This window comes from Paramisgurnus dabryanus, chromosome 17 (genome assembly GCF_030506205.2).
Source record: "Paramisgurnus dabryanus chromosome 17, PD_genome_1.1, whole genome shotgun sequence".
In the NCBI taxonomy this organism is placed as follows: domain Eukaryota; kingdom Metazoa; phylum Chordata; class Actinopteri; order Cypriniformes; family Cobitidae; genus Paramisgurnus; species Paramisgurnus dabryanus.
The window spans coordinates 30,537,212-30,550,640 of record NC_133353.1 but is presented as its reverse complement, the minus strand read 5'-3'; the positions used below and the strand labels follow the sequence as shown (position 1 = coordinate 30,550,640).

The window sequence follows — 13,429 nt, the reverse complement described above, 5'->3', positions numbered from 1 at the left end:
CCTGGGTTTGTGCCACTCTCTTTCCTGCTATTCTCCCACTAAATTGCACCAGTCGACACTGACATGCGCATCACATGACTTAAGTGTGTGTGTTTGTGTTTGGAAGGTGTAAATAAATGGATGTAAGAGGCTAATGCTCTTTGCCTTGCGAGGGCAAGTGACTGTGATCACATTGATGCTACTGGCATAAAGAAATAAGGACACTCTCTTTGCACCAGCTGTGTGGGCATCAGGCCCCTGCCAAATTCCAGACCCTTCCCTGCAACCAAATCAGCCTGGCCGGCTGGAAAAGCACAGTCTGTGGGCTCAGCACGGTCTGCCTATGCAAAAATCCCTGCAGTCTGCAGGCAGCCATGCAGAACCGGACAAGCCGAGAGCCTGGTCCGACTGGTGCCTTCATGCGCGTGTAAAGCCCACTAAGAAAATTGGTCACAAATTACCAAAACAAAGCAGTTCGAGATAGCCAGCGCAGGCAAATTGCGGCCTGTGGCCACGGGCCACTGCACTGTATGAAGCACCGATTAAGCCACATCATTCAAAACGGCACGTTACTGTTGCATTGTTATGACAGCAGGGCAGCTGAGTGAATTTGCTGCTTTGGTGCGGTTGCAAGAGCCCATACAGAGCCATTAAAAGGTCAGCAGGTGCTGGACGAGCGGCCGCACGAGCATCCCAGCGGAGGCATTCTCCAGGATTGCGGGCGGCAGGCAGCAAACGCTTGCGATGAGGGACATGCGGAATGCTGGAAGCAGTCCAGACTCTATTTCTGAGCCACTCAATCATGGGCTCAATCGAAAGGCCTCTGCTTCAGGAGCGTCTGCCAGGCCTGAGGAAGTACACGTTCACAGCAGCGCACGCATTTACTGCGCTCTGCGGGGAGCACTTCAAACTATCCTCTCTGACACTATGCCACGCTGCTGTTTACCAAACTGACACCACTTGGGTTCATATGGTGATACGGTCACGTTTCCTAGGTCCAGAGTGAGGAAAGAATGTACATGTGGGCATGCATGTATGTATGTATATACATCTAATTACGCAAATACCAGCCATTGATGTGCCAAGCAGCTCCCTTCTGGGAGAAATCTATTAAAGTGTCAGCAAAGTGGCCCTGGTGCTCTGCAAGTATACAGCGCAGACCTCCAGCTCACAAGTGGTCGCAGCGGAGTGGGAAATGCTCGAGAGATGGAAAGCTGGGAGGATGCGAGCAGTCCTCCGAAGTCAGCAGCATGTAAAATCTTTCCCGTCTGGCTGGGGTCCAAACAAACAAGCCTCAATCTGCCTCCTATTCCGCACAGGGACTTCCACCAATCCCCGCGGGTTACTCAAATGCCTAAAGATGTCATTTAGTTGAGGATGGAGAGCACCGGGGAACACAGCGAACAGGGGGGGCAGGGAGGATTCGGTGAGGAGAACCGAAGAAGAGGCGAGAAGTACAGCGGAGGGATTTGAGCTTGTGCCTTCTGTTCCTGATGCATTGGAGGTGGAGAAGGCACAATGATGACCTTTCTCTCTCCGCATGAAAAAGAGACAAACCTCTCAGCAATTAAGAGGAGTTAATGCCCTAATTATGTGTGTCGTTTTAGGCAGCGCCAGAGGGGATCTCCTAAATAGCAAGAGGGGGTAGGGGGAGAAAGTGAAGGGCGAGATCGGGGGAAGAGAGGCTAACTAACCCAGCTTGTTTCATTCCCAGACCAAACCTGGAGCTGGATGGGATAGGGTCAGTAGTTTGGATTTTCAAGCAGGTGCGATGGATTGGATAGTCGGATGGCTCCCAAATGACCCGTGCAAGGTTATTTCAGGTGAAGCAACCTGATCGCTGAAGCTCTCAAACCCTGAAGCGTGCGTTCAGAGCTGGAGAATGGTTTGTGCTGTGATACACATCACTAGCACTGTCAAGCAAGGGCTGCCAGTCAGTTATGACACTATAATGAGCCTGTCATGATATTCAAATGGCTTCGTTCTGAAGAGCGTGTCTCCTGTGCACACTTCAGTGCCACATTTCTCCTTCACGAAATGTGAGAGATATCGAAGCAAGTACTTATAAGGGTAAAAATGCAGAATGGGTTAGGGTATATTGATAACATTGGTCTGTTTTAACTATGAATAAAACAACAATATTGGCAACATGAATGATGCCACTGAATAATGAAAAAAGGAATGTGCTGAATAGTTCACTACCACAGGAATACTTATGGTCTCCAAATGCATATCTAGTGATGGTTTACTATTGGTGGCTTGCAAGAAGATGGACAACGGATTGTTCTTTAATGAGGATATGGGTCTGATCTCAAACTAAAGGTGTAGAGCACCTTCCATCCTGGAATAAAAACAAACCAGCTGTGGGAAAGAGTCGCCACGCTGACATTTAGAAGCACAGACAGAGGCACTATCTAGGAATAAAGTAGGCCAAACTACACAGGGAGAAGGACTGAGAAAAAGACTGCATAATGATATCACCCCCCAGAGAGCTCTCTTTAAGACGAGGGCTCTCTATTTTGGGGAGGCAAGAGTGGGGGGACGTGGTGGGTGGAGGGTGGTCTCAGACGGGTCTTCTCCTCAGGCTCTAAATGAATGGCGGCATTGCATAATCCAGCGAGCCTTGCGCGCTGACAGCCCGATGATTTATGCCCCCCGTCAGAGGAGGAGAGGGCCGCGAAAGCGAGAGGCAGCCGAGGAAGGGACCGAGCGTGTAAACGTGAGTGAGAAAGAGAAGAATGAGAGATATTAAAGAAAGAAAAAGGAAAAAACTGTAACAAATGGATGGAATGAAGAAGTGAGGTGGAAAAGCAAAAACGAAGGCAGAGGGAAGGGGGTGGGATGGAGACACTTGGCAGGACTTAGTATCTCTCTAGATGGCTTTGTTGATTATTTTCCAGACTTAAAGTCACGAGTAACATGAAATAATGTAAATAATATATAAATATTAAAGATAACGTATTCCTGTGGTTCAGTGGGCAGAGCATTTGTCAACCAATGCTGTAAAATCTTTCTTTTTTGCAATTCGTTCTGCATCCAATAGCACAGAAATCACACACTTTACCTTTAATGTCAAAAAAGTATTATGAGAAAATAACTATGGGTTGTTTAGCTGATGAGGTGATTTCGTCTGGAAGTGACGCTGGTGTATCTGATCTCTGTGATTATTGGCTGTGGCATGTTCTATGTCAACCATGATAAAAGTGACAGTGGCCAGTACGGCGTCTTTCACCAAAGGGTTGCGGCACATGAACCAGTAAAATTTAATAGGGATTTGATGTGATGTGCCAGGCTTTTGAGTTTTAAATTGCTCTCTTGCTCTAAATGAAAGCAGCACACATTTTATATGTATGACTATGTATGTCAGTGTGTATGTGTGTGAGACACTTTAGCCTACTCATATCTACAGGCAGGTCTGGCTATTTTGCTTCCATGGCTGCACGTGTCCCTAGAGAAAGGCGATGGGGAGAGTCGGTGCTGTCAGAATCCAAACTCTAGTCTTTGTTAGGATAGCCTCTATCTGTAACACAACACAATAATTGGGCGGCTGTAATTGCCCACACCTTGCAGGAATTAGATGTTACATATTCGGAAGGTGCATCCTATCAAACCTCTCTTTTTCTCTCTCATTTATTTTCAAATGGATGCAGATATACAGATTTTTTCTGTTTACACTATGCAGGAAAATGATAACAATACATTTACATTTATGCATTTGGTAAACAGTTGTGTCCGAAGCGACGTAGAGTGCATTAAAGCTTTACATTTTATCAGTATGTGTCTTCCCTGGGATTGAACCCACATCCTTTTGTGTTGCTAATGCAATGCTCTGCAAGTTGAGGTACACTTGATAACAATAAAGATAAAAAAAAATTATTTTGCGGTTATTATTATGAGAAAAACTACGACGCACCACAATTATAACGATAAAAATACAGATAAACAATATTGATGCAAATTAATTTCATAGTGCCTTTTTCCAGTTGCTGAATGATAAATCAATCACAAAATACACTCCAATTAAAAAAGGAATAGTACAATTTTTAATTAATATTTTTAAAAAGTAATTTTTTTTGAAAATGTTAAAATATTTTAGCTGTTACCAATTAAAGTTATTTTTTAAACATTTTTTAACCTTACATTTTAACTTAAAGTAAATTCATAAATACCAATTGAAGTATTTTTTTAAGTTTAAGATCCAACTTTTACTTTTTACAGTGTTGTGGTTGGTGTTCTGACTCGTTCCCAAATAATTTGCCTGTTTTCAACCTACCACACTATCCAGGTAAACCATAGTAACCCTAACCCTAGTCTCCTGCTTTGAATGACCAAGGACAGCCCAAGAAGCCATATGACTGACACGTAAAGCAACCAATCACATTTTGCTTTGTGTCGCATTATGTTCAGGGGCATGGAAAGGTCTACACAACCAGAAAATTATTAATTCAAGAACATCTCTGAAGTTCATAACAACCACGTTAAAATATCTAAAAATCTTTTGTCTATTTAGGGGCTACTGTACAAATATGGTGGCGTTGTCGGAGCCGATGGTGTAGTGGACGGTGCTCCGACACATGGTGTAGACGCACTTCTGGCGACCCGAGTTCGAATCCCCGCTCGAGGTCCTTTACCAATCCCATACCCCTCTCTTCACCCTATACTTTCCTGTGGTCTCCTTAATTACTTTCTATCCCAAAATGGCTGAAAAAAAAGAAATATGGTGGTGCAAAAGTAGCGATGTAAGTGGACCCGCGGTGTATGTAGATAAAACAACTCATTCTAAGGTAATACAAACATAACAGTTCCTTATGTACATTATATAATGAAAAATATAGGTATGAATATTAAATTGCATTTCGGTCAATAGACCCTCATAACATTTACACACTGCACCTTTAAGTGTGTGTGTATGTCTGTGTGTATGTGTGCGACGAAGGCTGTGCATGCATCGGCTCGCCCGTGAGGGTTTGAGAACTGCATATCTCTTAGTGTTGGGTAATAAGCACTCTTCAGTCCTGATGTACGGCTCGAGTTCCCCTCACGCTGCGTTCCGCCGGGTTCTTTAGCTCCAGCATGTTAGCGCTGATTCCCGGCCACGGTCTCAGGCCAGCACTCTGTCAGACCCCGTCCCTGTCTCTCTGACTGTCTGTGGATATAATTTTACAGTTGGGTGGCTGGAGGTAGCGACGCGGCAGACGTTTAGCCCCCAGGGTCAGACAGAGACGTGGCTGCAGGCAGCAATTTCCTTGCAGCTAGAGCGTGTGCGCGCTTGCAAGGTGAGCACCTGCACACCGATCTCACTACAACGGAGAGTGTTTGTCGTAAACGAGTATGGAGAAGCATTCCTTGCGCATACGTACTGTATTAGCGGTGCGTGTGTGTGAATAAGCTGCGATAGGTGTACATATATCATGATGGGTGCTTGAACTTTGCCACACTTTTTAAACCAACAGGGTGCTGATGCTGAAATTGGCCCTTTTACTGTCAGTTTTTAAAATACTACAGGACTCGAACCAGGAACCACACATTTTACATCATATAAAACTGATATGCCCGGAGTATAGTCTGTTTCTTTAAGTATACGCAAACACGTGCACGGTTTAATTGACTCGTACGTGTACACCTACATTCGGCAGAAGCACATTGCGAAAAAATGTAATGCATCTCTTGGGCTAAATACAAACATTCTCCAGTACGCGCATGCGCAACCTACGCGTACAAGGTTACAAATATCCGCGTACAGTGCACACGTACTATAATGGTGATTAAATTTACATCATGCGCACTGTACGCGGACCCTTGCATATGCGTAAAAACGGGACTATACTTCTAGCCCAAGGGGGATTTGTACAATATTTGCTTTTAAAGGGACACTCCACTTTTTTGAAAAATAGTCTCATGTTCCAGCTCCCCTAGAGTTAAACATTTGATTTTTACCGTTTTGGAATCCATTCAGCCGATCTCCGGGTCTGGCGTTACCACTTTTAGCATAGCTTAGCACAATCCATTGAATCTGATTAGACCATTAGCATCGCGCTCAAAAATAACCAGAGTTTCAATATTTTTCCTATTTAAAACTTGAATCTTCTTTTTTTAAGAATTAAAAGTTGCATTTTTTTAGGCCGATATGGCTAGAAACTATACTCTCATTCTGGCGTAATCATCAAGGACTTTGCTGCCGTAACATGACTGCAGCAGGCGCAATGATATTACCAAGCGCCTGAAAATAGTTCCCAGCTTTTGAAAGTTACCAAGGGGACTTTTTTCGGGCACTGCGTAATATCATTGCGCCTGCTGTAGCCATGGTACAACAGCAAAGTCATTGATTATTACGCCAGAATGAGAGCATAGTTCCTAGCCATAACGGCATAAAAAATGGCAACTTTAATTTTCTGTCGGTCTTAGTATACGATGTAACCACAGAAGAGTCAAGTTTTAAATAGGAAAAATATCAAAAGTCTTTGGTTATTCGGCTGAATGGATTCCAAAATGGTAAAAATCAATTGTTTAACTCCAGGGGATCTGGAAGATTAGCATATTTTCAAAAAAAGTGTCCCTTTAATGCAAATAAACCATCAAAATATGAGCTGTATGGTGCAAAATTGAATTGAAAATAAACACCAGATTAGCGACTACCGAACTGCATGTGTGCGTGTTGTGGATATATGTGTGTGAAGACTCTTTTCTTTATCTAGATTACTGATCCCCTCCCCACCTTCAGCTCTCCCAGGGGTGACAGGGCTAATTTCAGACAGATCTTCCCCTTAAGCAAGCTGCTGGCTATGGGTAAAAACCCAGCCCCCTCCCCTAAAACTCTCCATCCACCTCTACTTCAACCAGCGCCTGTGCACGGACACTGACACATCAATTTAGCGCTAACCTCACCAAATTTATCCAGCCACAATTAACGGCGACTGACAACACATGTGTATGCATGTCTGACAGATCTGGATTTAATCTTATCACTGGCCCAAAAAAAACGCTGCGGAAACCTGGAAGGTGCGCACCTAACATTCATTCATTTACACAATAAATCCCCAATGGAACTGGAGTGTAAAACAAAAGCAATTCAGATATTGCATATAAATAAGGTACGACTTTGAAATGTGTTTGCTTCCCTACGTTCTTTTAAGCAAACATGTTTTGGAAAAATTGATGCATCAATTTTCCAAATGACCCTTATTCATATGTAGAGGGGGACCTCTGTATTAAATTCAAGCACTTTACAACAAATGGTCGTGCCATTGGGTGCCATTTTGATATATGTGTGTATGGGTGGCTAGCAGCAAGAACAAAAGGCTGCTATTTGTCTGGATGCTCATGGGAGAAGATGCCATATCAAACATGCAACTACATCCCTCAGACCTTTCTGAAAACAGGCCTCTGCTTATCAATTACCTACCTGTCAGCAACACCGGCCGTGTAGGCAAATGTCCCTGCACAGGGCAACAATAGCATCGAATGAGATTTCGCACGTGTTTGTGTTTTGCGTTGAGAACGCGAAAAGGAGACATTTCACACCAAAAGCCATATTTAACAAACATGCATGCAAATTGTGCATGGTCCAGTGCATGCTTGTGGCTCGCACATCTACAAACAAATCCTGTGAGGCATTTACTCCTGCAGCTATGTTGCTTTGGTATATAATGTGAGCTGACCACTCGGGTCCACAGAAGGTAGGTTGGCTGCAGGCTTTGTGTCTTTGTGAATAAGATGCAGTCTACCTGACTTCAAGCAGGAGGGCATTTCTTTCCACACACATTGGCTTTACATTGAGCCTATGAGGGCTGTCACATGCACACCTGTGTATCTCTAAGAGGTCCTGTGTTGTGACAGAAGCAGAGCCTACCTTTCATTCTCAGACCAAACACTGAATGAGAAAACAGGAAAGCAGTGTGTGGTATGTTTTTGCCACTGAAGATATCAGAAAGGACTTTTCCTGTGTGAAGGTTAAAGGCTAGTTCAGTAAACTTCAAAGCAGGGAAAGCCTGCAGAACGAGTGCTTGTGTTTCCACAGGAGAGCGGTGGTTTGAAAATAACTGCTTGTCCATTTGGCAGACCTTTGAGAACATGCCTTAAAGGCCGGCTCTCTAAATAATAACCAGTCTTGTTAGTTAGACCTGGGCCTGGAGGCCGAGACAAAAGATGGTGTTTGGCTAACTGTGAGTGGCCCTCAGGGCAAGAGGCCAACTGGCCAACCTTGACTTCATTCAACTTTTTCTTCACTCTTTTTTCACATACTAACCTGCTTGACTTATAATACATTTCTAGACGTTTCATTTTATTCCTTGTTGTAAATGCCAGCATAGATTAATTCCCATGATGGTTATGGCAGAGCAACACAGCAAAACATTTGATGACCACTCTCAGGGTTCCCACACCTTAGTTAACTTCAAATTCAAGGACCTTTCAAGGACTTTCCAGGTCCAATACCCTCAAATTCAAGGAATAAATGTGGGGAGAGCAAGGTTACATCGTGTTACCTTTTAAGATACATTGTTACAGTTCCCTTTCGAGGAAACTTGCGCTGCGTCACTGCAGTGACACTTTGGGGACGCCTCCAGGGGTAAGTGCGTCTGCATGCATATCAAATTCAACCAATGGTGAGCCAGGAAGTATATCGCTATCTTAAATATTGCCAAAGGCAGCGTTACAGAGACGTAGGAAGTATGGCAAGGGAGACGCAGCATCTCGTTCCCTTCTTAGGGAACAACAGTTACATACATAACCCGAGACGTTTTCGTGTGTCAAACACAACTATGCAAAAAAACATTTTGGTATGAATCAACATTCGCATACAGAAGATATAAGCATTTAAAGCGAACAGTTTAGCACGTGTGCTTAAAAAGTCTAGAATTTTTATGATATCATGCTACACTACACAAGTTTTTTTTTCAAGAAAACTTCTTGCATAAAATAGATTCAAGCACTTTCAATGACCTGTATCTATGTATGTATATTTTCAAAAACTTTCCCAGGGTCTTGAATTTTTTCCCCATATACACAAACTTTCAAGGACCCGTGGAAACCTGGACTCTTGATACTGGTTTAACCCAAAAAGCATTCAATGTGCATGTTGACCCCACCATGGAAAATAACATATGATGGCTTGTCTTTTTTCATCGTCACTCACCTTCTCGCATCATGCCAACCGTCAGACACTTCATAAAGCGGCAGGCTTGGCAGGACTTCCTCCTGCGTTTGGTGATCTCACATTCATTGGTGGCAGGGCAGCTGTACTCGATGTTTCCTGTGGCGAGGCATGTAGAGAAAAAGAACAGAGAGTGTTTAATGACTGTAAACCAAAATGTCATCGAAGCGGTAAATACAAGAAACAACTGACCGCTTGGATATTAAACAGACTTGATACCTCACACTTGCATCAGTTCCAAAATCTGCTAGAAATATACAGAATAGCTGATGCACATTTTTGGTTTATCCAAAATATCGAGTTAATTTTTCAGTCCAGAACAAAACATTACAATCATCACGTCCCATAATTGAATCCTGAATATTTGTAGAGAGCAAGAGGTGATGCAGTGTATCGCCACAGGTTGTGTGTCACGGTGTGAAGCTACCCCGCAAGCAATAGCCATCATTTCCCAGAACCGGTTAACTACCGACCAGATATAGTCCGGCTATGAGTAAGACACTTTCAGCCAAAATTGAATTTAGTTAAATGTCGTTTTAGGCAAAATAACTAATATTCCATCATGTAAGCAAAGTCATCACACTGCAAAAATTGATTTTCAAAAAAACATTTTCTTAGTATTTTTGTCTTGTTTTCAGTAAAAATATCTAAAAATAATTTAATTTAATATCTTAAATTCAGATGCTTTTTCTTGATGAGCAAAACGACCCAAGAAAATAAGTCTAGTTTTTAGGCCAAAAATATCATTTTGTGAATAAAACAAGCAAAAAAAATCTGCCAATGGGGTAAGTTTAGTGTTCAAGAAAAATTTTCACGATTTTTGTGCTTACCCCATTGGCAGAATTTTTTTTTTTTTTTTTTTTTTTGCTTGTTTTATGCACAAAATCACTTAAATTTGATATTTTTTGTCTAAAAACTAGACTTATTTCCTGGGTCGTTTTGCTCATCAAGAAAAAGCATCTTAATTTAAGAATTTTTAGATATTTTTACTGAAAACAAGACAAAAATACTAAGAATTTTTTTTCTTGAAATTCATTTTTTGCAGTGTAGTGACTACAAGGTGTTTGGTTTCATTAATTGATTATTAATTTTATTTATTTTTGAGCTTTGGCTAGACGTCTATTAAAAAGTTTTGGCCTAGATGTCTAATCTGTGTTTAGACAGCTATTGGACTTTTTAGACAGCTATTGGACTTTTTTGCTTGCTGGGTGGAAAGGCAAGCAGACAGAAAAAAACAGACTTTACCGAGTCTAAACAAAGACCCTGCAGGTCAGAATTCACCTAAGAGTGAACTTTAAATCACTGGCACTCATCTGCCAATCCCCCACACAAACACATAGAGAGGTACGAGTCCGCAATCCCTTGTGTGAAGTAGACAGCCTCTTGTTAGTGTGATAAACACTGCATGAAAAGTGGAATTTTCGTCAGAATGTGGCACTGTAGATTGTTGTGAAACTCCAAGTATACGACTGCGCATGACAATTTGCAGCCAACACCGAAAACTGCCGTAAGTTGTCAGAAGTTGCCGTGGGTCTTGCTCTGAAGTTGTCCCCCCTTCCCCTAATTCTAGGGGAGGCTTTAACATGTAAATGAACATGGTGTGAGCTATACAAATGCAAATCAGGGTAGCAGCTGGGGGAGTTTTACTCAGGTGACATTCTGAGAGGTTTTAAACTTTGATTTTAATAAAATCTCTGGTATCAGTATAGCCAAATTACAAACTCTTAAATTGTAGCTTGAATTGATTATTTTCAAAGTATGCTACACTGTTAACCCAGATATTGTCTTAATGATGTAAACATTACTTAATATTTTGAGTTTTGGACATATACTTAAAAATATATTATACCCATAATCCTTTGTCCCTGAATATTATGATTATTTAAGCTTTTTTACAGAATTAAGAACTAATAAGAACTTTAACTACTTAAATATTTGTTAAAATGTCATAGAGGTTTATGCTCTAATATTATTCATGTTGTTTAGTTTTAAATGATAAATTACCTTTTTTGTTAATGAAAGTCACCGTTCAGGTGATCAGTGTTTATTGACATAAACAGCACATTGTATTGTATTTTTCGCAGTTTTGTGTGTGTTCAGTGGAGAATCAAGTTTATTCAATGACTGACTTAGTCATGAGTTTTGTGTTATAATACCATTTATAACACTAAGAGAATTATAATTATAAATGAATTAAAAATAGAAAATCTTTCAACTCAGTTAACTAAGCGGAGATGTTGGACAGAGTAATTCAAAATCATCTTTAGGTTTAATGACAATCATTTATCAAAATATTTTCTTCATCATTTATCACAATACTTTCAAAATATTTTTCCCTAATTTTTTTTAACTATCCCTTTAAGTAGATTCAGTTTGTCCAGGCTAACAGTATATATTAATATCTCTGTATGTCATTAGCAATAACCAATGTTAGGTAAAAAAAAAGATACACAAAACAATTTATTTCAACAATTTTAATTGTTTTAACAGAGTTTTAATCAGGCTCAATTTGTGCATTCTATGCAAACAACATCAAAAAACATGTCAAACAACAAAATGTCTGTCTGGAAGGGAATGAAGCAAGGAAACTTGTGCAATTACATCACAGCTCAAATACTGTGCATAGTGGCATGACTACAGTTATTGAATTCACATACTGGTAATCCTGCCATACTTGTCCATCATATACATCTCCTAACACACCCTTTGGCATTTCCCGCTTTCGCCTTTCATCTAATTTCTCTTCAAATCCAAGTCTTTTAACAAGTCCTCCCAGAGACTGCACAACACTCTTGTATCAGTAAGAACGTATTGGATGGACATACTCTTCACTGCTCAAATATGTAGTCTTGCTTAGCAAGGCAGAGCCACATTTCTTCCTTAATGCAGACCTCTGCTGTGGGTGATTTTAGAATGGGATGTGACCACAAGTCCTGCAAACCTTTGTACCATCCCGTCTGAGCTCATAGGTTTCAGTAAGCATGTACACTGTCATACATTTTGGACAACCCAAATACTGTAAGAAGTCGTCACGGAGGATACCAGTCAATTTCATCATGCCCAAAAGTTTCATTAACAAGTGTTCTGGTTTTTCACTTCTGGCCTGATCACTTCCATGCTCCTCCCCATCTTGTATGTGAGGATAGGGTTCACTCTGCTCCTCAGCAAGGATTTCCCCCTCTTCATCCACATAGTCATCCTATGAAATTTTAAAGGACATATTTAAAACACATGCAATGCACATACTCAGCACCACCATTAGACCATTTGAGATTGAAAAGTCCATCATAAATGTGGCCATTTGAGATTGAAAAGCCCATCGTTAATATGGTCATTTGAGATTTAAAAAGAACATAATTAATATGTTCATTTCTCATCAATAGGGCCATTTGAGTATGAAAAGATTTGAAAACTGTAGTTGAAAAAGATCATGTGCATCTCAGCTGATCATGTGCTCAACAGCTAGCTTTAGTGCAATGAACCAGTTAAGTACTTTGTGGGAACTTCATCCACTTCAACTTCATTTTAGGATTTTTTAATACTTTATAAAGTGTGTTTATACTTTAGTTGCTTTCATTAGTTAACTAACAGAAATTTAAGAGTGGAAAACAATCATGTGGGTGAAAATTGTTAGGTTTTCCCATTTCAGCTCTGGATTAGCATGTATTGAACTTTATACTAGTATATCCAAATGTAATTTCATGCTTACCACACAACAGGAGATGTCCAGGAAAAGACGAATGCTTTGGTCATCTGCTGTTTCGTCTGAAAAACAACAAACAGAAGATAACGTTATGCATTATAACGCGATATTCCTATTCAATTATAATTTACTATTAAAATAACAACAACAGTGATAATCAACCACATTTAACTCCAACCTTTTTGTTTAACTTGTTGATTTTATTTTACTTTACTTGTTGATATGTTTTAGTATTGTTTAAAATGATAACATACGTAAAGCAAGCCAAGCTTATATAAAAAATATGTATTTATGCTCACCGTTGTCTGAACTGAAATTCGCTGGGTGCGTTTCTTCAAATTCTTCAATCACTTCTTTTTTTGGGTCCTCGGAGTGCATTTCACTTTCACCAATCTCTCTAACTCCAGTAAAGTTATCTTCCGGGTCTTTACACATTACGGGACATCACTCACAGCGGATTCATGACTGGGTAGCAGCAGGCTCTGTACGTTATCTGACGTAGCCCTTTTGGATTTTTTTCTCCCAAACTCCATTTTTTAAATAGCGCTTTCTGTGGTCAAAATACTGTGTATGACACACTTCAGTGTTGCAATGTT

At 40.7% G+C, this 13,429-nt stretch overlaps 1 protein-coding gene across 8 annotated transcripts in view; it reads right to left on the bottom strand.

Moving 5' to 3' along the window:
* esrrga (estrogen-related receptor gamma a) overlaps nt 1–13,429 on the bottom strand; it is a 219,433-nt gene that overhangs the window by 62,380 nt on the left and 143,624 nt on the right. For all 8 annotated transcript variants that reach the window (XM_065288325.2, XM_065288322.2, XM_073812302.1 and 5 more), the window contains one exon: nt 9,113–9,229. In XM_065288325.2, the coding sequence (XP_065144397.1) occupies nt 9,113–9,229 (117 nt within the window). The remainder of the gene's footprint in view (nt 1–9,112; nt 9,230–13,429) is intronic.